The 26,120-nt window shown below is 42.5% G+C and overlaps 1 protein-coding gene across 9 annotated transcripts in view; it reads right to left on the minus strand.

The window, feature by feature from the left end:
* Positions 1–26,120, minus strand: part of atp6v0a1b (ATPase H+ transporting V0 subunit a1b) — a 102,857-nt gene that overhangs the window by 40,851 nt on the left and 35,886 nt on the right. For all 9 annotated transcript variants that reach the window (XM_017453790.3, XM_017453788.3, XM_017453787.3 and 6 more), the window contains 8 exons: positions 25,832–25,914; positions 25,606–25,732; positions 25,348–25,430; positions 17,213–17,306; positions 10,149–10,361; positions 1,772–1,922; positions 1,434–1,573; positions 953–1,116 (listed from right to left, as the gene is read on the minus strand). In XM_017453790.3, the coding sequence (XP_017309279.1) occupies positions 953–1,116; positions 1,434–1,573; positions 1,772–1,922; positions 10,149–10,361; positions 17,213–17,306; positions 25,348–25,430; positions 25,606–25,732; positions 25,832–25,914 (1,055 nt within the window). The remainder of the gene's footprint in view (positions 1–952; positions 1,117–1,433; positions 1,574–1,771; positions 1,923–10,148; positions 10,362–17,212; positions 17,307–25,347; positions 25,431–25,605; positions 25,733–25,831; positions 25,915–26,120) is intronic.

A 26,120-nucleotide genomic window follows, 5' to 3' on the forward strand; every position in this document is an offset into this window, starting at 1 on the left:
CAGGACTGCTGTGAGCACAAAGATTTGAATGAATGCATAGCATTAGTGACTGGCTACATCAATAAGTGCATAGATGATGTGACTTCCTTGAAAAATCATTACCACACATGCAAAGCAGAAACCGTTGATGACTGCAGAGGTGTGCACGCTACTGAAAACCAGATAAACTACCTCTGAGAGATGTGTATCTACTATCCTGTGTGTTCATTGTTCTGAGTATTTATTCTTCTGCCCAATCTCACACTGTTGTGTATTTGCACTTTATGCAGTATTGCTGTAATACAATAACAATACTGTAATACTGTATTGTTATGTGTTGCACCATGGTCCTAGAAAAATTATATTTTGTTCCAATTTAGGTAAGATATATAGAGGAACAACAATAAAACCCACTTGACTTGAAGAGCATTATTGAGGTCAGATACTGATGTTGGGTGAGAAGGCCTGATGTGCAGTCAGCATTCCAAGCCATCCCAAAGGTGTTTTCAGTGGGGTTGATGTCAGGGGTCTGTGCAGGCCACTCAAGTTCTTCCACACTAACCTTGCAAAACCATGTCTTAATATACCTCGCTTTGTGCACAGAAGCATTGTCATGCTGGAACATATTTGGGCCCATTGGTTCTAGGGGAAGGAAACTTCAATACTACAGTATAAGACAACATCCTATACAATTGTGTTCCACCATTTAGCTGTGATGGTCAGGTCCATAAACTTTTGGCCATATAGTGTATGTAATTAATAGCAACAATAACTGCTGTAGCATTTCTATCAACTTATGTTTCAAGAAGATTGACAAAGTCTTCTGGATAGCCAATCACTCAGTCCTCACTTTGTGATGCCTAAGAGGTTGCTAGAAATTTCATGAATTAGAAACTTACATCTGAGTGCTCATAATATTTCTAATTAATTGCTGATATCCTTGTCTAACCCTATTTGTTACTAATAAACTTACGACCAGTTTCCTCCTTTGGAGCCAAACATGGGCTTGATGCTCCACCCAGAGCCAAACATGTTGAGCGATTTGGAGAAGCAGTCATTGTAGATCATTCCAGTGTAGATGGAAAATATGCCCATTAAAAGGATTATATACCGGCCTGCAAACACCATGTTAAACATCTACATGAAAAGAAGGACAGAATGAGAGAAAAAGAGATAGAAATTCAGCTTTAGTTAGATAAAATTTGACATGTTCCAAAATGTCTTCACCTAGTAATTAGGCACAAAATATGTTATGCATAATTATGGGATATAAAGTAATGCAAACAGGAACTTATAATAATAAATACATTAATCAAGAACCTCAAATCATTTAGAAAAGTTCCTAAAATTAACTAAAAAGTAAAATACTACACTACCAAAATAATACTCTAAGCTTATACAAAGATGATGATAATGCAGTGAGAATCAATGATAATTGAGCCAAAAACTCAAACCTCATTGTCACGCTTTTGTGCAAGTAGACGACTCTCTCTGATGACAAGGTAGAGGGCGGCACAGGTCATCAGCACACCATGACCCATGTCCCCAAACATCACAGCAAACAGAAAAGGAAAGGTGATGATGGTGTAGGGTGCTACAGTGCAAAAACAACAATACAAGATTAGTAAAGTCTACATAGGAATTGAGTCTTTTTTTTTCCAGTTCATTTGTAGCTTTGTGAAAGTGGCTATTTTTATATCATAATGTCAAAGAATCCCCAATAAACTGATTAAAACAAATATTTTGACCAACTATGCCTAATATACTGTTAATGTCAATATGTGCATAGTGCCTGGGTTAATCTCTCTGTAGGTTCCTATTCCATAAGCATCCACAATGTTCTGGAAGCCAGAGGTGAATTTGTTTGTCTTGTTGTAGGTGGGTGGAGTCTGTTTGGTCTGCATTCTATTCAAGATGGAAGGAACAGTAGATCCACTCCTCTCCTGCAAGGTTAATAACAGAGACTCTCATACACACAGTATAAGATTTAAACCACTGGTAATAAACTTTAAACATAATGTTTCATTAAAAAAAATCCCCTTTATATACATTAAAATTATTTATTAGTATGCATTGCTCCTAGGGCACAATGGCATGAACTGGGTATGTTGCCACCTCATAGCTCCAGGGTCCCTGGTTCGATCCTGAGCTTGGGTTACTGTCTTTGTAGAGTTTGTCATGTTCTCCCTGTGCTCACATGGGTTTCTTTGGGGTTCTCTGGTTCCCTTGCATTGTCCAAAAACATAGGCAGGCAGATACCTGTATGCCCCTATGTGTGAACATGTGTGTGCATGCACTAATGTCCCATCTGAGGTGAATTCACCTGCCTTGTACCCAGTGTTCCTTGGGTTGGCTCCAGCTCCACCTGAAATGAATGCAGATTTGAGTGGCAATAAAAAGCCAACAAAAGGAACCTATTCAGCCGGCTGCCTACAGCCGAGGAAAGAAAGAGTAGTCCACAATTGAGAGCTCTGAAGTGAATTACAGTGTTTGTTGGAAAAGTGAATTTTGAATTGATGTGATCTCAATCCAAACACCTCAGGTTTCTTTCTTCAAAACCATAAGGTTGATAAAGCAATCAATTTACTGTTGTCAGGTCAATTCCCACAGTCTCAGAGAAATCGATTTCCTAGAACACACAGTGACCTACCAGTATGGCCTCCATGGACTACACCTGCAACTACATGGACTACACAACAGACTTTGTCACTTTCACGTTCACCTTTCACAGTAAATAAGGACTTCAGTTTGACTCACTCGTTGCAAAGTAATGCTCAGTGTGTTTATACCCGACTTACCAAGCCATTTGCTCTACACTTTTTATCTGGATTATGATCTTGCGCTCTCCCAGGTTTTTTCTTTCTGGTTTTGCCCTTTCTGTATGGTTTACACATCGCCTGAACTATTGCCTGTTTTTGGATTATGACTTTGCCTACCAATTTAGATTTGTTAGCTGGTGCATTTTAAAATAAACTCACTGTGCATTTGCATCTGTTTCCGCCTACCTTATATTACAACTATGCAGTGAGGTGGTGAAGAGGCAGGATAGAATTCCCTGAGGGATGTGTTTATCAAGGGCAGTCCTAATAATATCGTTAAAACGGCATGGGTCAATACACAGGCAGGCAGAAATAAAGACATATCCATGAACATGAATAAAAAAACAGGCAGAGGTCAGCACCAGGAAACTCGGACACAGGGGAAATAAGGAACAAACAGCTACAAACAGGTGAACACAATGACAAACTAGGACAATTAGCAAATGACAAGACTGAAGCAGATCCATCCATCCATCCGTCCGTCCAATTTCTACAGCGCTTGTCCTGGTGAGGGTTGCGGTTGCAGCATACTAAGTAGGGCAGACCAGACCTCCCTATCCCCAGCGACAGATTCCAGCTCCTCCTGGAGGATTCACATATTAAAAGAAATACACATGGAGGTCAAAACAAAACAAAAGTCATGGAAGCATGTTCATGCTGGGATCCACACTGAAGCACACTGAGTACTGAGAAGGAATTACGTGACTCAGTGAGTATTGTATTACAAGCACAAGATGCTTTAACAAATTAATTATCAATTAAGGTGTGTGCATACTTGTGCAACCAGGTTATTGTAAGTTTTCATTTGTCTTTGTTTTCCATAAAATGTTGGTTGCTACACTATATGCCCAAAAGTTTTTTGACACCCATATGTGGGCCTTCCCTAAACTGTTGCCACAGAGCTGGAAGCACACAATTGTATACCATGTTTTTTGCATGCTGTAGCATTACAATTTCCCTTAATTAAGGAAAACTAAGGGGCCTAGCCCAAATCTGTTCCAGCATGACACTGCCCCTGTGTACAATGTGAGTTCCATAAAAACCTGGTCTACCAAAGTTTGAGTGGAAAAATTCAAGTAGCCTGCACAGAGCCCTGACCTAAACCCCACTAAACAACTATGGGATGATTTGGAACACTGACCATATCCCAGGCCTCCTTGCCCAACATCAATGCCTATCACTAATGCTGTTATGGCCAAATGGGCAAATCTCAACAGCCATGTCAAAATCTACTAGAATTCCTTCCCAGAAGAGTGGAGGTTTTTATGTCAGCAAATTAGGAACTAAATCTGGAATATGTTCAAAAAGCACATGAATGTTATAGACAGGTGTCCACAAACGTTTGGTCTGTATGACATTAAAGGTGAAAAAAAAAATATATATATGACATGATTAACTTTGTTTAATTAATTTCTTACATCACTTATCCACTGTACATGGATTACACTGTCAAGTTTAAATAGCTTAATAATTTCAACTTTACACACATATAATAAAAATTGTGAGCAACTTATTCATTTCATATTAATGACATCAATTAAAGGAATATTAAATATGAAAAATAATTAAATATGCAAACCACCATAAATTAAAAATGTAAGACTAGACATTCAATTAAAACAAAATGCCAGGTGGCAGAGATTAATACAGTTGCAGATGTATGCTTTATTTAAAGAAGACAGACAAACAAATCCATATTGTAAGGCAAAAAACATAGTCAAAAACAGGCAGAAAGTTAGACATATACAGGGCAAAGCCAGAATTGTGAAACCAGAACGCAAAGAGCGAGAACGTTGGACGCAGTAAACAAAGGCTAGGTACATCAGACAAAATACATTGAGTGGTACTTTGTGTTGTGTGCATGTTTGAAGTCCATATTTATAGTGTGTGTGTGTGTGTGTTTGTGTGTGTGTGTGTGTGTGTGTGTGTGTGTGTGTGTGTGTGTGTGAGTGTGAGTGATTGAGTCCAGGTGTGCTTGATGTTCGTCCTTACCCTTTCCACTTGATCAAGAATTTTAGCTTACCATTCTTAAGATGAGCGTTTAAGATTTCTTTGATAAAGTAGACAGGTTGTCCCTTAATGTGTAGAGGTGCTAAGTGTTTTGTTGGAGCGACAGCTTCTGCTAGAGGATCTGGGGTGACAGGTTTCAGGAATGATGGGGCTAGGCAGCAGTGACGTGGCAGTTCCAGCTTGTTACCTCTTGATTCTTTGCAGTATCTTGAATAGTCCAATTTACCAGTGGGTCAGTTTTCTGCAACCTTATGTAGTTTAAATGCCCTTGGTGGAGAGCCACACTTGCTCCCCAGGCTCATACTGCAGTGTTTCAACTTAACATCTCTCTTCAGACTATTGGTACATGCGTTCCCACACTTACTCACTCTGCCTAAATCATTTGCCTACAATGGGAGGATCTGTGGGATAGCGTTCCATGGAAACACAGAGTTGGTAACCGAGATCTCAAGGGAACAGGGTGAGGTTGGGGAGTGGAGGAATACCTTAGGCAGTTTTGGGCATACATGTCCCAGGGAAGAAATCATGACTAAGGTTCTTTATGAAGTGCTAAGTGATGAGTTTGTCACTCAGGACAGGCAGTACATAGCCTTTCCAGTGGGGCATGAAACTGGCACCTGCTGATTTCGGGTTTGGGCTATTTCCCAATCAATGTCCTGTGAGAATACACCCCTCACTAGTGTCTTTGGGGTTTGCGGGGTAAAAGCATGAGATGGAGTTGGCCTTTTGAGCATTTGAGAGTAGAACTTAGCAATGTCTAAAAAACGTTGACTGCAATTCCTTAATTGTGGTGAGGAGAGGCCATTCTCTGACAGCCATAACCTTGTTATTGTCCATGAACACCCACTGATAACATATGCCAGAAACAAAACCTTAGACATTTGAAACTCACACTTCTCCCCCTTGACATGTTCTGGAGTAGGTGGGTTAGGACTTGTTTGGCGTGACTTATTTTAGTCTATGGAAGGGGAATATATCAAAATCACTATATAAGTGATTGCAAATTTTCCCAGCATGTCCCAGAAGACATTGTTGATCAGATAATGGAACATTGATGGCATGCAAGAGAGCCCATACAGCATTACACAGTACTCATAGCGGCCAGTATTGGTGCTAAAAGCAGTTTTCTAGTCATTGCCTTCTCTGATTCAGATAAGATTATAAGCACTGAGCAGATCTAGTTTTCTGAAAATGCCAGCATTTAAAATTTGTACCAGGGCTGAAGGGACCAGTGGCAGAGTTGGTGTATTTTTGATTGATCATTGTACTAGTTGTACTAGTGTTACCTTTCCTGCTCTGGGAAGCCTCTGTTGTCAGAGAGATCCAAGGCCAGAGTGCACTAAACTTTCCGCAACTCTGGGCTAATTTCCATATTTTCAGGTCTTATCCCTTCACAGTGATTAATTATAAGAGAGCGCTGCAGAATGGCTGTCAGTTTACTTCCACAGATAAAAAAGGGAGACTAAAACACCAAAAAGGGATAGATACTGTCTACCTGCAGCTCACATACACTCAGAGCCCCACCCCCAAAACTACAATACCAATAATGCAGTGCACCTAAACCTTTAGTCTTGAACACTAGCATACTCTGATGTTAAATTCTGAAGTTCCTATGCAAAATGTGTAAAGTTAAATAAAAAATAAAAAAATATAAATAAATAAATGTAAATAAAAAATAATCAGCAATAATCATCACTGGATATTGCAAAAGCCTTGTGAGGACAGAAAACATCAATCAGCTGGAATTTATGGCAGTCTATCTAGACCTCAAATTTTCCCACTTGATCTAAAGCACTGCCACATGCTAGTCTTACTGATAGTGCGACTGTTGGATAAATCAGTTAGCAAGGTGGAATGAGGTCGCTCTTCACCTGGCAAGGAAGGCAAATGGGTCCACACACAATTAGCTTCACTGAGAGTGGACTTACCAGTTATAAGGACTGCACAATTGTCTAGCAGGTGCACTGTCAAGGCAGTAAATATGCTCAGGAGAGTGGAATCCACACTCAGAGGTGGTGTCCCAGAAGTTTGGAAGGGAACAGGTAGACCTCTTTCCTGATGCAGAAACAACTTATTGTTGACTATGGTTCTACGTAATGAAGCAGGACAGTCAGTTAACTCAGGATATCCTCTCAGAGGCACAAGAAGGTATCTAGCCCCTAGCAGTTATATGGTGTTCACAGAGCCGCAGTTACACACATAACTAGCATTTTCTCAAGGAGAGAGGAAATCGTCTGGGTTACACATGTAACCCTGTTATCGGAGAAGTGAACGAGAAGTTGCCTGAGCTATGTGCTGTGGGAAGCGTCCTCGCACGTGACCAGTATCTGAAGCTTCTGAACATCATGCCTATTTATAGGCCTGCCGTGATCAGGTTATGTGGCAATTAAGCACGTCGCGTGATATAACAACAGCACCTGTGAACTACGCCACCAGCCTCTATTATCTGAAGTGAAGACGAAATTCACAGGGATGCCCCAGTATGACAAAGCTACGCAACATCTCGTTCCCTTCTCAAGGAACAGGGTTACATGCGTAACCTTTCAAAGGGAACTAAATGTTGCGTGAGCTACATGCTGAGGGAACAACAATACCCACTCAGTCACCCACTAACCCTAGGGTATGGCCTGTATAAAAAGGTCAGAGCCCAAGGGTTACTGCAAGACACTCAAGCCTGGGGTGGAATGTATATCCGGGCTGTAATATCGAATGAAAGTGTGTGGCATAGACCGCAGCCCTCTGGCATGAGACAGTAGAACCCTACGGATGGGAATCTCCCAAGGAGTGCCGTCCAGCAGGGATATTATCTCTGAGAAACATATTCAAGCTGGCCAATAAGGTGCTACTAGCAGCAGACGTAGACAGTCTCGCTAAACTCTCGCTAGAATTTGTGGGAGCAGAAAAAATGTACAGATGTGCCCTTGGCCACATGTGCACCATGGCATCCAGCCCTAATAGTGTGGGAGGAGTGAGGGCAAACCAGAGCACGCAGTGTGTTGTCACCTCGGAGGCAAACACTTCCACTTCCGCTTGGCCGAACCTTCGCCATATGGTGGATATGGATTTGTGGATGAAGCCTCCAATCCCTGGGCTCAGCCTCTACCTCAACAGGACGTCAGCCCTCACATTCCAGTTGCCCAGAATGTACATTGCACTCACTGACAAAAACTTTCCCTGTGCCCAGAGAAGAATTAGTTGCATCTGCCTGAACAGGGGGTGCGAACATAATCCTCCCTGGTGGTTGAAATGTGAAACCACTGCTGTGTTGTCTGTCACAACTAACACATGGTGACCTCTCAATTGAGGAAGAAAGAATTTCAGTGCTAGAAACATGGCCCACATTTCTAGGCGATTTATATGCCACACCAGATGCGGGCCGCTCCAGAGACCATGAGCTGGACACCCATCTAAGCTCTTCATGTGGGCGAGAACAACATCTCAATGTTGATTCGCCAGTTTCCTGGATCGTGCTAGAATTAACCAGTCGTCCAGGTAGTTTAGTACATGGATGCCCGGGAGTCGCAATGGAGCCAGAATGACATCCATGCACATTGTGAAGGTGTGAGGTGATAAAGCTAGCCTGAAGGAAAGAATCCAATATTGGTATGTGTTGCCTCCAAATGCAAGGGAGACAGGGGACTTCCTGTGACTGGACAATATTTCTATGTGGAAATATGCATATTTTGGTTGCCCTGTGACATCTCGCTGACCAGAGAACACTGAAAACTTAGGACAGCCTTGGCTAGGGGTGGCCCTACAGTTGTACTGGGGGCTAACAACCCTAACAACATCATGTCCCCTAATACGTCCCTCCACGGCCCATCAGGACTGCTCCTACTTTGTCTGCTTGGCCTTTGTGACCATACTCAGATCAGGCCTAGTAGTAGGCTGTGACTGTGGCCACCCGGTTCCCCTGGCTGTCTGTTGGGGAAGGCGGGCCGCCACACTCCCCTTCTGTGCCTCCCTCGCACTAGCGCTGGTGAACTTGACACAACAGGGAAGGAACTGGCTGAATGCCACTGTATGTCGAGCTCACTCAGCTGGTCTGTCTGGTAGGCCTGCAATATTGCCATTGCATGCAGTGACCCACAAGCAAGACCCACTACAGCACAGACCTTGCCCACCAACGCCGCGGTAGCCTTACATGCTATGTAGCCATGCCATTTATTCCCCACGATTGCCGAATAATCAGACATCGCGTGTTATAAATACCGCTTATGTATGGTTTTCCCCAGAAGCATGATATTTTGTCATTCGCTTCTGGAAAAAAAGTTTTCTGCAGAGTGAGGGAGATTTATTATCACTGGGAAGAAAAAAAAACCTCATCCAGCCTTAGTAATCACTTCAAACAGCTCTTTATATGCTTGAGCGCTACTCTCAGATTTTAGAACACCCATTTGGCTCCTCGGAGAGGAGAGGCTTTCCATAGCGGAAGGAAGAATCACGATGTGAGCTCCAAAATCCAGCGGTGAGTCGGACCCAGAAAACAGAGATAGAGCAGCGCTTGTCTCCAGTTCCTCTTCCAGATCCATACAAGATCCCCAGAAACTGAACCGGCTGGCTGCCTTGGCAGCAGCCAGCCCAGATCCGCAAGGCTCTAAAACCCAACTCCCTTCGGCCGAGAAGAGAGCGAGTCACGAGCGGAGCTGCCTAATTGTAAAAGGCGTTAATGATGTACACAGTCAGACCTCTCGAGGGGCTGCCCTAGCGTACTGAACCCATAGACAATTCACACAGAACATGTCCCCAACCCCACGCAAACCGCACCCCACTTCCTGAATTCTCTCTCACTTATACTTTTCTCTCTCTCTCTCTATTTTTCTGTCCTTTTACAAAAGAAAGACATTTTTCTTTCTTTTATTGAAAAGAGGAAATAAAGATTCTTTTTGTGAGCGTTACACAAACGACGGCACGGTTCACAGGTGCTGTTTTTATATCATTGCCATGTCACCTGATTACGGCAGGCCTATAAATAGGCATGATGTTACACAAGCTTCAGATACTGGTCATGCGCGAGGGCGCTTCCCACAGCATGAAGCTCACGCAAGATTGAGTTCCCTTTGAAAGAGAACACATAACCTGGAGGAAACCCACACAAGCATAGGGAGAATGTGAAACTTAGCAGTGCAGACAGTAAACCAAGCTCAGGATTGAACACAGGACCCTGGAGCTGTAAGACAGCAATACTACCTGCTTCATCATCATGCCATCCTGGCTGAAATTTATCATGCATAAACATAACACTAATGGATGAAAAAGATATAAAGTTATATGAAAACTGTTCAGAAAAATTGATAAAAGCAGCTTAAAATGAACACCAATTAAAGTTTGCTTCCTCACCGTGCCCCTCCGCAAGGCAAACTGTATAGAGTCCAGGTCAGAGACAGGGCACCACACTTCTGCAATCAAACATTTCTGAGTGACATCAATGTTGCAGAGGTTCAGTGTGTGATAGATGGCTTTCATCTTCCTCACTTTGATGAACCACACACGCAGAGTTTTAGCAGCAGCCTGAAGAACTCTCTGTCGATGATCCTCAGTTTGATTCAGCACCTGCATTAAACAACATATGACATATTTATATCAGATCCAGCACAGAAGAACATAATCAGCTACAATGGATTGGCTAGAAGGACATACAAAATAAGCAAAGCAGCAACGAGACAGTGCTCATTAATTATTGGACAGGGCTGTGTCTCTTGATCTTTGTATGGCATATGACACTTTACACTCACTGTCCACTTTAATAGTACACCTGTACACCTTTAGTTAATATTCACAACTAGCATCAGAATGGGGAAAAAAATGTGATCAAGTTCAAGCGGTTTTATTGTCATTTCATATTAATATAGAGGGTTTCTCAGAAGACAAAACGCTACTCCTTTCAGAAATGTGCCGCGAGACGCAATGCAATATCCTATGCGTCCAGGGGACTCATCGTGACTCCAGCCAAATTAGGCCGCAGATACCCGGACTGACAGTAGTAGCTGAAATTGCACATCCAAAACATGGAAGTGCGATCTACACCAAACATCACAGTTACATCTTCTTATCACTGTGGACGTCGGTACCTGCATAATTTCATCCGTGTACAAACCACCTGCCCAACCTTTCATACCCTGTGACAACAGCAATTCGGACGACCAACGGATTAGACTGATTGGTGGATACTTCAATAGCCACGACACGACGTGGCGCTACCAACTCCGACGGTGAAGCGATTGAAGCATGGGTGGAGGCCAACAGACTCACTCTCCTCCACAGCCCGAAGCTACCTGCATCCTTCAACAGTGGATGATGGCGACGCGGCTACAACCCTGACCTCATATTCGTCAGCGAGAACATCAGCCCGAAGTGCTCGAAGTCCGTCTGCAAACCCATCCCGAAAACACAGCACAGGCCCATCATGTATCGGGTGCAAGCTGTAGTACAACCTATTAAGGTTTCCTTCCGGCAGTGGTTTAACTTTGGTAAAGCAGACTGGACTCGATTCGCAGAGGGTATCAACCAGAAACTTTGTATTCTTTCCCTGTGGCGTCAAACTACGATGAATTCATTAAAATCATCCGAACCGGGTCACGTCAAACCATACAGAGAGGCTGCTGCACACACTGCGTACCTGGGCTTAACGCAGATGCATCAGGACTTCATAAAACATACGAGGCCTTGTACGAGAGTGACCGCTTCTCCGAGGAAACCATACAGACTGGTGCCGAGCTGATGCAAGAGCTGTCCACGAGCCATAGGAAAAAATGGGAAGACACAGTCGCAAACACTGACATGACACAAATCAGCAAAAAAGTCTGTTCCACCCTCCACTGGCTAACGGGCTACCGCCCTGCAGCCCTAGACAAGTCACTGCTAATCAGGTCGCGAGCCAGTTCCTGTTCAGCGGTAAAGCACCACACCAACTACCTAGAGTTGATAGTAGCGGAAGCACAGGAAGACAGCAGCGAAATAAGTAAACTGTTCAGACTGTTTGAAGTTATCACTGCAGTGAAACTTCTGAAAAATGGAAAGGCAGCTGGTGTTGATAATCTTACTGTAGCGCAGATCAAGAATCTTGGTCCAGTGGCAACATCGTGGCTCCTGGCACTTTTCAATTTAACAATACTTAGAATACCAAGAGTATGGAGAAAATCAAAGGTCGTTGAATTGCTGAAATGCCCCACGGACGCCAAAAGCTACTGACCAATATCTCTTTTCTGCCACACCTATAAGCTGTTTGAGTGTCTCTTGCTCAACCGGCTGGCCGCCATAGTCAAGCCCCAACTCATACCTGAACAGGCTGGGTTCCGACCCGGGAAGTCCTGCACGAGCCAGACACTGAAGCTGACACAGTTTATTGAGGATGGCTTTGAAGTCGGTATGATTACGGGCATGACATCAAGGGACTGCTTACGAAAGTCGCAAATACTACCAAGGATAGAGGCTTCATGAAAATTCTCAACGAGCTGCTCCACAACCGAAGATTCCAAGTCCATCTCCACACGGGGAAGAGTCGCTGGCGATGTCAGAAAAATGGTCTTCCACAGGGTAGAGTCCTTGCCCCGACTCTGTTCAATATCTTCACGAATGACCAATCCAGCCCGCCCCAGACACAATGTTTCTTGCCTGCAGATGATTTGGCGTTAGCAGTGCAGAGCAGTTTTTTCAAAGAGGTAGAGTCGACCTTGTCTGTGGCCTTGAAAATCTAACCAATTGCCTCAGGCCTAACCCCTCAAAGATGCAGACTTGCGCATTTCACCTACACAACCACCAAGCGAGGAGAGCCCTGAGTGTCACCTGGAATGGTGTAGTGATCGACCACTGCCCTCACCCAAGATATCTGGGGATCACACTGGACAGGGTACTCACGTACAAAGCTCACTGCTTTAACCCCCGGCAAAAGGTTAACTCGCGCAACAACCTGCTACGAAGGCTGATGTCAACCAGCTGGGGTGCAACGGCTCACACTGTGTGCACCAGTGGCCTGGCACTGTGCTTCTCCGCTGGCAAGTTCGCCTGCCCGGTCTGGCACCACTCTGCACACATCACGTAGGTGACCGCCGCGCTGAAGGGCACTTGCTACATCATAACCGGATGCCTCAAGCCGACCCCACTCAACAAGCTGTACCCACTAGCTGGAGTCGCTCCACCAGAGATCCGGAGAGAGGTTGCCTGTGTCGTCGAGAATCGGAAGCAGGAGCAAGACCCGTGACACCCGCTGCACGAACACCGCCTGCCCACATAAGGAGTCGCAAGAGCTTCATGAGGTGCACGAGCCCTCTGTCGGGCAACTCATCCAAGGCACGCTGCTCATTCTGGCGGGACAAGTGCCCCCCGTCCGACCCCTATGTGCGACCCGCCGAAGACCTGCTGCCCGGGCACAAACAACCGTGGCCAGTATGGAGGGCGCTAAACAGACTAAGAGCACAAGTCAGCCAGTCGCCTACTAGGCAAAGTTAATATGAAGTGGAACCGCAACACGAAAAGTAGTAGAGAGTGAAACGAAACAATGTTCCTCCAGGACCATGGTGCTACATAAAACAACACACTAACCATATGAGATGACACAGAACTAAATAAGATCTACACATTCTACACAAAGTGCACGTACAGACGTGTGCTAGCAACACTGGACAATACAGTAACTACTAAAACAGGACAACAGGCACTGTAAGTGACAGTGTAGTGCCGAATATGTGACTTTGATAATGATATGGTTGTTGGTACCAGATAGGCTGGTTTGAATATTTCAGAAACTGCTGATCTTGTGGGATTTTCACACACAACCATCTCTAGAGATTTACACTGAGTGGTACAGTTCTGTGGGTGGAAATGCCTTGTTGATTAGAGAAGTCAGAGGAAAATGGTCAGATTGTTTTGAGCTGACAGGAAAGATGCAGTAACTCATATAATCACTCTTTCAACCATGGTGAGCAGAAAAGTATCTCAGCATGCACAAGCAACAAAACTTGAGGTGAATTGGCTACAACAGCAGGAGACCACATTGGGCTCCACTCCTCTCAGCCAAGAACAGGAATCTGGGGCTATCATGTTCACAGACTGTCCCAAACTGGACAGTTGAAGATTAGAAAACAAATCACTTGGTCTTTTTCCAGTCTTCAACTGTCCAGTTTCGGTGAGTCTGTGCCCATGATAGCCTCAGATTATTTTTCTTGGCTGACAGGAGAGGAACCTGATGAGGTCTTTTGCTGTTGTAGCCCATCCACCTCAAATTTTCCTTATCCACCTCATCACTAAGGGCAATGGTGGCTCAGTGGTTAAGATGCTGTCTTACTGATTGGAAGGTTATAAGTCCAAGCCACAACCCTATCACTGCTGAGCCCTTGGGCATGGCCCTTAACCTTCAATTGCTCAGTTGTATATATGAGATCAATTCAATTTTGTTTGTATAGCGCTTTTAACAACTGCATTTAACAACAAAGCAGCATTACAGAAATAAAAATATTCAGGATATAAATTTTAATGTTTGAATTTATCCCTAATGAGCAAGGTGGCAAGGAAAAACTCCCTGAGATGCTATGAGGTAGAAATCTTGAAAGGAACCAGACTCAAAGGGGAACCCATCTTCATCTGTGTGACAATGGATAGTGAAATTTTAAATAAATCCCTTCTATAAATGTAAGTCACTCTGGAAAAGGGTGTCTGCCAAATGCTGTAAATGTTTGATGTGTTGTGCATTCTAAGATGCTTTTCTGCCCACCATGGTTATAAAGTGTGCTTATTTCATTTACTATAGTCTTCCTGTCAGCTCAGACCAGTCTGCTTATTCTCCTCTGATCTCTCATCAACAAGGTGTTTCAGCATGCAGACGAACCGCATACATCCATTCTGTGTAAACTCTAGAAACTGTTGTGTGTGAAATTCCCAAGAGCTCAACAGGCTAAAATACTCAAACCAGCCCATCTGGCACCAAAAACCATGCCACAGTTTAAGTGGCCGCTGCCACTTTGACAATTTGTGCAATACATAAAAGGTGAATTCTATTTTCAAACAAAAGTAAAGTTCACCTCAATTGTGAAACCACAGATTTTTCCCCCTACTGGAAATCAGGGTACTAGCTTTAATTGCTTTGCAGATGATACACAACTGTCACACATCGTAGCAGAGATACGAAGCAGAGATAAGGCGGATGCAAGTGCAGGATAACAGTTGTTTATTTAAAGAGACAGGCAGGCAGACAAATCCAAAACGTGATCCAAAACGTAATTCATAAACAGGCAAGAGGTCAGGCGATTGGCAAACAGGTATACACGGGGCTAGGCAGGAATCTAGGTCGATAACCAAACACGAACTAGAACGAGGGACTGGGAATCCAGCGCGAACTGACTATGACTATGACGCAAACTAAACTAACTCTAACATGAACCGTGACTATGAATACGCTAAACATTTACTTACTACTTACGACTTATTAATCTTCCGCGTTGTGTGCTGGGAGGCACGCGCTATATATGCCGACATGATCAGTGTCTCAACTGCTATCAGCTGAGAGCAATTCAGACCCACGTGAATTCCCAGCCAACGACGGAACAAGGAGGAGACATGACAGACATAAACAAAACACACGTGTCCCAATGTCACTACGGTCAACAGCGGAAAAGCAGGTGCTCGCGCATTCGCGCTTCACGCAGCTTCAAAGGGGAATCGTGACACACAACCACAGACAACCACAACTGTATGCACATCAGTAGTCAAACTATATTCAACAATGTAGTAAGTTTTTGGAATGTGGATATAACATCAAAGGCTGGATGTTGAGTCCTGCTGATTTTTGAGAAAAATCTCTATGCTATGTTGTAATGTCTTTGACCAATTCAGAATTTAATACCTTGATTCCACCTGCTTTATTGCTTATTGACACTTGAATGTTTTTTAACCCAACAATAATTAAGCTCAGCTGTACACTCCAAGGGCATGCACTTCCCACTTCCTCACAATATGCTCATATCGAAATTCATATTCAAAATGCTCCCATATCTAACATCCTGCATATGTACAAAACAATGCATACCATTTGTCTATCCTCTGAATGACCCAAGCACTCATATGTAATTCCTCATAAACTTAAGATATTCCCAGTACTCCATGCTGTCCAGAAAAGGATGGCTTTCCTCTTTGAGTCTGGCTCCTTTAAAGTTCCTAGTTGAACCATAAAATAAAATACTCAAAATTCTTTAATAACTTTTAGTCTTAAAGAGCAACTCCATTTTCCTATTGTCTTTGCTACATTTTCAAACACTTCTGCATTATCATCCACTGCACACCTTATAATAACTAGGGAGCAGGGTCAACTATAGGAAGACACTCTATGCTATTTACTTGCTGGTGGAGGATGAAGATGTGTATTTTGGACATTTTCATAGCTAAACAAAACTCAAAAGTGAGTCCTTTAATTCCTAGAACATGATCTTTATGTTATATTACACAGTGTTTATGGCCACAACAATACTTAACAGCAGCATGTCTTTCTCTGGTATCCACCCGTGTTGTGTTGAAGCGTTATGACCAGCACCACATTAGTGTTATGTTTAAGCATCCTCATAGCCTAGTGTGAACACAAATGGCTGCTGTATTTAATTTTACAGGAAAAAAAATTGCTGGGTGATTCTGTTCTAAGTGTACAATACTGCCATTTGTAGAGTAAAAAGAGCTTTTTATATGAACGAATCCATTTACTTTCTTTGTATTTTTTAGGAGGATCTCTTTATGTAGGTGGGCATGGTATATGAACATTGGACACTGACACCTTACAAGAATACAGTCTTTGTAATATAACACTTAACCAGGAGGGCATTACATAACTACAAATAAGCAATTTTTTAATTTTATTTTTTTTATCAGCCAGTGTTGTGAGCTCTGTCCTCAGGAAGTACAATATCTTATTTAATTAAGGTATTGGCATGGGAGAATGCAACACAAAATATTTTTAAAAAGTTTACCATACATGTAATATTACATTGTGGTTCTGCATAGTCAAATGCAGTTTAAGTTTACAGGCATAGAAGAAGCACACTCCAGTATAAAATACAAATAAAAGTCAGATAAACTGAGTCACCACTTTATTGGAAAGCTCAATACTTTTGATTTTGGTCCTTTATCTGAGGTTAAATATACTTCCCTGTGTGTCAGTTATGGGTGTAATGTTTACTGCTTATGTAGGATTGTGTTCATAACTGGCAGTTGAAGTACTATGTAAATCTATGCCTCAAAGTTTTTATTTATGATCATTATTCTCACTACTAGTTATAACACACCTAGTTTTAAACTACTATCAATGTATGGTTTAGAACCAACTTTCCACCCTGACTTTCAGCTGGGGCAACAGGCCCCTGTTAATTTGGTTTCATAAAAATTTAGTGGTAAAGAAAAATTAGATCCACAGAGATTAGATATACCATCTGCAGGTCATCAATGCGGGTGCTGACACCAGATGCCATCTCCTTCCTCTCCTGTGGGGTTTCAGGACAAGGGTACAGGGATGCACGGAACCTGACAAATAAATTCAGGATTAAAGATAGGTGAAAGATGTAGTAAGTAATATAGATATTTGTAGAACATTTAATAAGAAAGTGCACTAATAAACACAATGGAATTTCTCTTTTAGCCTTAAAGAGCAACTCCAGAAGCCCTTTTTCCTGTTGCCATGCCCCCATTTTCAAACTGCATCACCAGCCACTGCACACCTTAACATAATAACTAGGGAGAACGGTCAACCATAGAAAGACACTCAATGTTATAACGAAGACAAACTGCATGTTGATACGTGAAATTCTGGTGGAACGTCGGACGGCGTGGTGTGGGAACGTAATGACGTGTGCCATTAATTGATCTATGTCCTATAACATGTAAAACGGGAACATGAAAGGAAGATTCTAAAAGCAACTCATGTAAACACCTTAATCGCAATATTGTCTTATTCTGAGTAAGGTCAATAATTAGATTACTGTTGTCCATGTAAACGTAGTCATGATCATTTTCACAGCTTAAAAACTCAAATTAGTCAGTCCTTAAAATCTTAGAAGGTGATCTTGACTTTATATTATACTGTTACCGCAACAAAACATTACAACTGATGCATGCATGCAACAAGTTCCAAAAAAGTTGGGACAGAACCAATTTAGGACTAATGGCGATGTGACAAGTTGAAATAAACATGTGAGGCAATCGTCTAAACATAGTATATAAGGATTCTCCAAAAAAGGCCTAGTCCTTCAAGAGTAAGGATGGGTCAGGGCTCGCCAATCTGCCAATAGACGCGTCAGCGATTAATCCAACACTCTGAGATCAATGACAAATTCGACCTCAAATTCCCCAAAGATAAATTGGTAGGATTTTGGGCATTTCACCTTCAACAATGCACAATATAATTAAAAGATTCAAGGAATACGGTCAAATCTCTGTACGTAAAGGGCAAGGCTGAAAACCACTTCTGAATGCGTGTGATCTTCGATCCCTCAGACATCACTGTCTTAAAACCATCATGACCGTAATGGATATCCTGACATGGACTCAGGAATACTTTTGTAAACTTTTGTCTGTCAACACCATTTGCCACTACATCCACAGATGCAAGTAGAGCTGCAACAACTAATCGATAAAATCGATTATGAAAATCATTGTCAACGAATCTCATTATCGATTAGTTGGTCTGCGCGCGGAACATTTACTCATTATATTACTTCTGTTTCGAAAACACGCTTCCGAGAGTAAATAAGTTGTGTCCCAAATGATGTACTGTACACTAACACTGTGCACTGCGTACTCTACCATCTAGTGCAGTGTTTCCGCAGACCCCTAGTGGTCAGTAGTGTAATTGCAGGGGGTTCATAGGAAAGTTTTTAAAAAGTTTAAATAATAACATATATATATTTGCTAAATGTATCAAAATATATTCAAATGAGATGTTTTAAAATTAGTCAATTTGGTTATTCACGTGCATTCACAAATATCAAGGTAGCTGAGCTGATGATCGTTCATTGATGGATTTATTTGAAATTTATTTACAAATGAAATGATACTTTGCAAAAACCTATGAGTGGTAAGTTCAAGTGTTGCATTGATGGATAAAATAAACAACAGATCATTCAGAGAATCAAATTAAATGTCACACCAACAATAAAATGTAATTGAACCTGGTATTTGTACCAGTGGTATTTGAACCAATCCCTGGAGAATGACAGGTTCTACCAATCAACCAAGGATTGCTAGGAAGGTAGAATTCAGTGCTTTTTGTGCATCCATAAAAAGTAATGCACAAACACTAATATATATATATATATATATATATATATATATATATATATATATATATATATATATATATATATATATATATATATATATATATAATCCCCAGCTCTCCGCTGGATTTTGGAGCCCACGTTGTGACTCCTCCTTCGACTATGGAAAGCCAAAAGGGAAAACAAGAGAAAAAAAAACCACAAAAATAATAGTAATAATTCCTCTCTGACTCCGAGAAGCCAGAAAGCTGTGCTAAAAACTGAGAGAAGCATGTAAAGAACTACCTGAAGTGATTACTAAGGCTGGATGAGCCTTTTCTCCCCAGTGAAAGTAAATCCCTCACACTATAGAAAACTCCCCTTTCTTCCAGAAGTGCATGAGAAAATATCAGGCTTCTCAGGGAAAACCATGCATAAGCCATAGTTATAACCCCACGATGTTGGATTATTCGGCCATTGTGGGGAATGAACAGCATGGCTATTTAACTATGCTGAAGGTGGAGGAGGCGCTTGTGAGCTACCTCTCGCCATCGACGCCAGGTAATTCAGGGGGCCGTCTTTGCCATCCAAGCCACTGTGGCATTGGTGGACAAGGACTATGTGGTAGTAGACTTGCTTGTGGGTCACTGATGACAATGACAGTGTTGCAGGCCTACCAAGCAGACCTGCTGAGTGAGCTCGACATATGGCGGCATTCAGCCAGTTCCTTCCCTGTTGTGTCAAGTTCACCCGGGCATCCAAGAGTGCAGCCTGGACCAGCACTAGTGTGAGGCTCACTAGGGTGAGTATGGCAGCTCGCCAACCCCCGCAGACAGCCAGGGGAACCGGGCGGCCACAGTTGCGGCCTGCTACTAGGCCTGATCTGAGAATGGTCATAAAGGCCAAGCAGGCAAAGAAGAGCGGTCCTGAGGGGCCATGGAGGGACGTATCAGGGGACATGATGTTGTTAGGGCCGTTAGCCCCCAGTGCTACTTTAGGGCCTCCCCTAGCCAAGGCTGTCCCAAGTTTTCAGTGTTCTCTGGTCAGCGAGCGCTCACAGGGCAACAAAAATCGGATTCTTTCCCTGTAATAGAATATGGAATAGTTAAGGTCACTAAAAGACCGTCTGGCAGCGTGGAAACTACTGTCAAATGTGTCTCCATGGGTTCTGTCTACCGTAGAAAAGGGTTACCGGGTATAGTTTAGAGCTCGACCCCCCGGTTCAGAGGTGTGCTCACCACAGTAGTCAGCACAGACCAGAGCCCGACATTAGCACAGGAAGTCAAAGGGGCCATAGAACATGTACCCCGTTCCCTGAGGGAGGATTTTAGCCAATTTTAGATCTGCATCATCTGAACTGTACTCTTCGGACACACAGATTCAAGATGCTGACACCCAAACTTATCGTTCCACAGATTCAGTTTGAGGACAGGTTTGTGACGATAGATCTAAAAGGTGCATGTTTCCACATAGAAGTATCGCTAGCTTTATCCCCTCGCACTTTCACAAAGTGCATGGATGATATTCTGGCTCCACTGTGACTCCAGGACATCCGTGTACTAAACTACCTGGACAACTGGTTAATTCTAGCACGATCCAGGGAACTGGCGGTTCAACATCGAGATGTTGTTCTCACCCACATGAAGAGCTTGGGGCTCAGGTTGAACCTCAAAAAAGTATGCTTTCCCCAGTGCAGTGGACAACTTTTCTAGGGGATATAAAGATTCTACTACGATGAGGGTGTTTCTATCCCCAACATGAGTAAGGTCAATCCTATCAACACTGGGCAAGATAAACCTGGATCTTAGGAGACTATTGGAGGATATGGGCCTATTGCACAGGAGACCGTTCAGTGGTGGCTGAGAAATTGGGGGTTTCGTCCAATGACGAAACCTCTGAGATTAATCAGTGTCACACGGCAATGCCTATGTGATCTGAGAATTTGAGTGTCCCCGGTTTCTAGCCTTGGATGGTAATTACAGACACCTCCCTCACGGGTTGGAGCATGGTCTTAGACAGCTGTCCAGCTCACAGTCTCTGGACTAGCACTGAAATTCCTTCTTCCTCAATTGAGAGGTCACCATGTGTTTACAGACAACACAGCGGTCGTCTCATATATTGACCACCGAGGAGGATTATGTCCGTGCCCCCTCTTCAGGCAGGGGCAAATAATTCTTCTCTAGGCAGAGGGAAAGTTTATCAGTAAGTGCAATGTACATTCTGTGAATATGGGGGCAGACATCCTGTTGAGGCAGTGGTCGAGGCCCAGGAATTGGTGGCTCCATCCACAAGTGGTGGACTCCATATGGCAGAGGTTTGGCCAAGCGGGACTGCATGTGTTCGCCTACGAGGAGACACTGCCCACTGTGGTTCGCCCTCACTCCTCCCACACAATTAGGGCTGGAGGCCATGGTGCACATGTGGCCGAGGTCACAAGTTCTAGCGAGAGTTCGCCAAGACAGTCTATGTCTGCTCCTAGTAGCACCTTATTGGCCAGATCGAACATGGATCTCAGAGATAATATCCCTGCTAGATGGCACTCCTTGGGAAATTCCCATCCACAGGGACCCACTGTGGACCCAGTGAACTGGGCAATAGCTACAGTCCTGGAGTTCTTACAAGAACATTTCTCAGCGGGGTTGGCTCCTTCTACAATCATGGTTTACGTGGCCGCCATTTCAGCCAGCCACACCCCTGTTGATGGAGCCTCTGTAGGGCAACATCCTCTAACTTCGAGGTTCATGCATGGTGTCAGGTGGCTGAGGCCCAGGCTTTCTGCTATCCTCTGTTCCTCACACCAGCACGAGAGGATGCAACTGGTGTGTCCAGTGAGGGCTCTCTGTACTTACGTCCACCGCTCCGGCCAGTGGCATAAGTTGGAGCAGCTGCTGGTCTGCTTTGGCAGCGACAGTAGAGGTGATGCTGTGTCAAAGCAGTGCATCTTTAATTGGATAGTGGAAGCAATCAATACTGCTTATGAGCCGCAAGGTCTCGCTACGCCTCTGGGCATAGGGGCTCATTCCACTAGGACGGTCGCCTCCTTGTGGGCTTTGTCCAAAGGGGTATCCTTTGGATGTGTGTGCTGCTGCAGGGTGGTCTACGCTACATACATTCATTCATTATTACAGCCTGGATATTCATTCCACCCCGGGCTCGAGTGTCTTGCAGTGACCCTCGGGCTTGGGTCTTTTTGAACCGGCCGTAACCTCGGTATGACAGAGTGGGTATTCTCGTTCCCATTTTGTTATGCTAAACACAACGTCGAGTTCCCTTTGAAAGGGCGTAGCTTTGTCATACCAGGCCAGGCCTGTGAATTGCGTCTTCGCTTCAGATAATAGAGGCTGATTCACAGGTGCCATATTTATATCACGCGACGTGCTTAATTACCATGTCACCTGATCACGGCAGGCCTATAAATAGGCATGATTTTACACAAGCTTCAGATGCTGGTCACACGCGAGAGGCACTCCCGTACTGTTATGCTAAACGCAATGTCTCGTTCCCTTCTCAGGGAACAGGGTTACATGCGTAACCCAGACGTTTTTATCTTTTTTTCAATCTTTTTTGTAAAGTGCCTTGAGAAACTACTTTAAAGGCACTATATAAAAAGAAAATTTATTATTGTTATTATTATTATTATTATTATTATTATTATTATTATTATAAGTCAGGGTGAACTGAATTTTCAAATTACTCTTTTTGTTTGTTTTTTTCTATTTTTTTTTAATTTTCCATACTGTCCCAACTTTTTTCAGAATTGGGGTTGTATATGTAGATGTGTTAAACGACACAACATACCATATTTTGTATCAGACCAACAAATTTTTAGCAGAGTGAAAATGTGACTGACAAGTGTTTCCTGTAACCCAGGTGCATCCTGTTAGATTGATTGTTTAAACCAGTGGTCACCAACCTCTTCCGTGAGATCTACCTTCTTGCAGGTTGCATCTCCAACACACCTGTTTTAGTTGATCAAGAACTTCTTAAGGCAATGATTAGATGGTCAGGTGGGCATGACTATGGTTGGAGCTAAAGCCTTTAGGAAGGTAAATACTCAAGAACGGTTCTGGTGACCACTGGTTTAAACAATAAATAACTCTGAACATCTAGGTGTTAGCCTTCAGTTTCACATGTGAGTTTTGACGTTAAAAAGGATAAGCCAACATGAAGATCAGAGAGCTGTCTATAGGAGAATAGCAAGCCATTTTGAAGCTGAGAAAAGAGGGAACATCTATCTGAGACTTTGAACAAACATTGGGCATAGCCAATGCAACAATTTGGAATGTCCTGAAAATTAAAGAAACCACTGGTGTACTGTGTAACAGACACCAGAGGGATTGGCTAAGGAAAACAATAGCAGCTGATGACAAACACTGTGAGAGAAAACCCCAAAAACAACAGTCAGTGTCATCACCAAAAACCTCCACAGGGCAGGGATGAAGGTATCACAATCCACCGATCAAAGACTTTGACAGCTGAAATTTAGAGGCCATACCACAAGATGAAAGCCACTCATCACACACAAATAAGAGCCACAAAATTCTGGAACCAACATTAACCTCTACCAAACTGATGGAAAGGTCAAAGTGTGGAGAAAGAAAGGATCTGCTCATGATCCAAAACATATAAGCTCAGCTGCTAAACATGGTGGCGGTAGTGTCATGGCTTGGGGTTGCATGGCTGTTTCTGGAACAGGCTCACTAATCTTTGTTGAAGATATAACTCATGATGGTAGCAGAGGAATGAATTCGGAAGTTTACAGGAACATTTTTTCTGCCAATTTACAGAGAAATGCATGGCGTTGCCACTCCAATAGTTTCGGAGGGGACTGTACATTGTTTGCCTTTGCAGGTTTTCACTACTGCAGTACAATTTAAAACTCACATTCTTCTCTCACTTGTATTCTCATTTGTAGTGTAAAAATAAACCTTGTTCCACTAGCTGGTCTCAAAAACAAAAATGATTTTCTGTTTCTTTCACTAGTGTCACTCAAGCATCAAGGTGCTGCTCTAATGGCAGCTACTGTACTTAAGTCAGAAATTATGAAGGTATGGGATAATGTACTTTATGATGATATTTTTGTTTTAATTGAAATTTTCTGTCATGATATTAGCTGGAGTTCCTTCCTTTCTTGCAAGTTGGTCTGTATGACTGATGATAAAATTTGGAATCATTCAGCTGTATGGAATTAATTATCATTCTTAGCTATCGAAGGTACATAGTCCATCCATAACATTTAGATTATCATTAAGCATTATATTATTACTAGAGATGCACTGATGTATCGGACGATAAAAGCTATTTTTCACGCTATCGACTATCGGCTGATAGTTTAAAAACATCCGATGATCAGGGCCGATTATATCCTGTCAATCAAAAGAGGACAGGAAACACAATTATTTCGTGCTGTGTGTAAAGATGATGTCTCTTGTGTGTAATAACGACAAAACTGCAGTTTGTAAGCTCTGTAAGCTCTGCACTGCCTAAAAATTTTACACCGGAAGTGTGCAGCAGTGAAGTGGTGTTGAGTCTAATTCCCCCTCTCCACCCCGCGCGCTGCTCATGCTGAATTAAAGGGCTAGTACACCACTGAAAGATTTACATGAAGATCAGTGACAAAAAACTAGTGTATATATATATATATATATATATATATATTGCACAGAAAAATATATTTGTAGAGTAGTATGTTTCATATGCAGTTAATGTTAATGAGTTAATATAATAATAAAAAAAAAAAGTTTATATTAGGCCTATATATTACCAGTTTGATGTTGAATGATGAAGAAGAAATGTTTGTGGTGAGTGTGTGTGAAGCCTAACAGTAGGTTTTTTTTAGAATTCAGTCAATGTTAATATGAATTAATAACATTCAAAAAGTTAAGAAATCTTACTTTAATCTTCAGAATTTAGTTAATGTGTTAATGTTAATTAGAGTAATGTGTTTTCTGTTTGAGACCAGTTACTGTGAAACAACTTGTTGAAATGGAGAGAATACAGTTTTTATTTGCATTTCTTTCAGAATTGTGGAATTACTTATTATTAATTTAAAACAAGGCAAAAAGACAGAACTATAGGTATCGGCCGATAACACTCTGAATAATCGGTTATTGGTATCGGCTGAGAACTTTGGCATCGGTGCATCTCTAATTATTACTCTTGTTTTTGGCAAACTCGAGAGTCACAGTAGAAAGGATAAACCCATTGAGATGACATAAGAAACCTTAAAAGAAGACTCAAAGGAATATCTATTATTACACGTCAACAAAATCAATACATAATCTTAGCTGTCTTGGAAAATGGTTACTTACCCCTCGCAGATCTTCTTCACACGGTTTTTGAGTTGGTCCCCTTGGAAAAAGATGATAAACACTGACTTATGAACTTGATCTCCCTGTAAGACAAATAAATTACAGCTATAAGCATTACAATTTCATCAGATTATCAAGTATTGTGGTACAAAACAAGTGGCCATAATGACCATCCAATATAGACTTAGTCTCTATATATTAGAACATTAGTGTATAGAGACAAAAGTATAAATGATTGAATGGAGTGATAGTGCTCACTGTTGTGGGGTCCTCAAGGGGGTCCTCAATCTCAGCCAGTCGTAAAAACACATTACCACGACAAACCCTCCAAAGCATCCGCTCAAAAGTGGGTATCCGTTCACGGCTTATTACACCAGCAACAAACCTGCAATGTTCAGATAAATTTTTGACAGATAGGAAATTAAGAAACATTAACAAGTAGGTACTATGTCCTTGACCACATTGTACATTAAAGAAGACTTACCCAAGCCGCAGTGGGGCCCCTCTTCCAGCCTCACTGGGATCCAACAGAGATGAAGTCTCCTCCAGCAGGTTGGGGTCTTCCATCTTGTAATAATGACAATAAATACAATTTAGCGCTCATATGGTTATCTGAATGCTATGTCACAATATACACTCACTGACACTATTAGGAAAATTATACTTATACTGGGAAACAAACAGCCTCAATTCTTTGTGGCAAAACAGCCTCAATTCTTCGTGGCATGGATTCAACGATGTTGGAAACATATATTTGAGGTTCTGGTCCATGT

Source organism: Ictalurus punctatus, chromosome 23, assembly GCF_001660625.3.
Source record: "Ictalurus punctatus breed USDA103 chromosome 23, Coco_2.0, whole genome shotgun sequence".
Classification (NCBI taxonomy): Eukaryota; Metazoa; Chordata; class Actinopteri; order Siluriformes; family Ictaluridae; genus Ictalurus; species Ictalurus punctatus.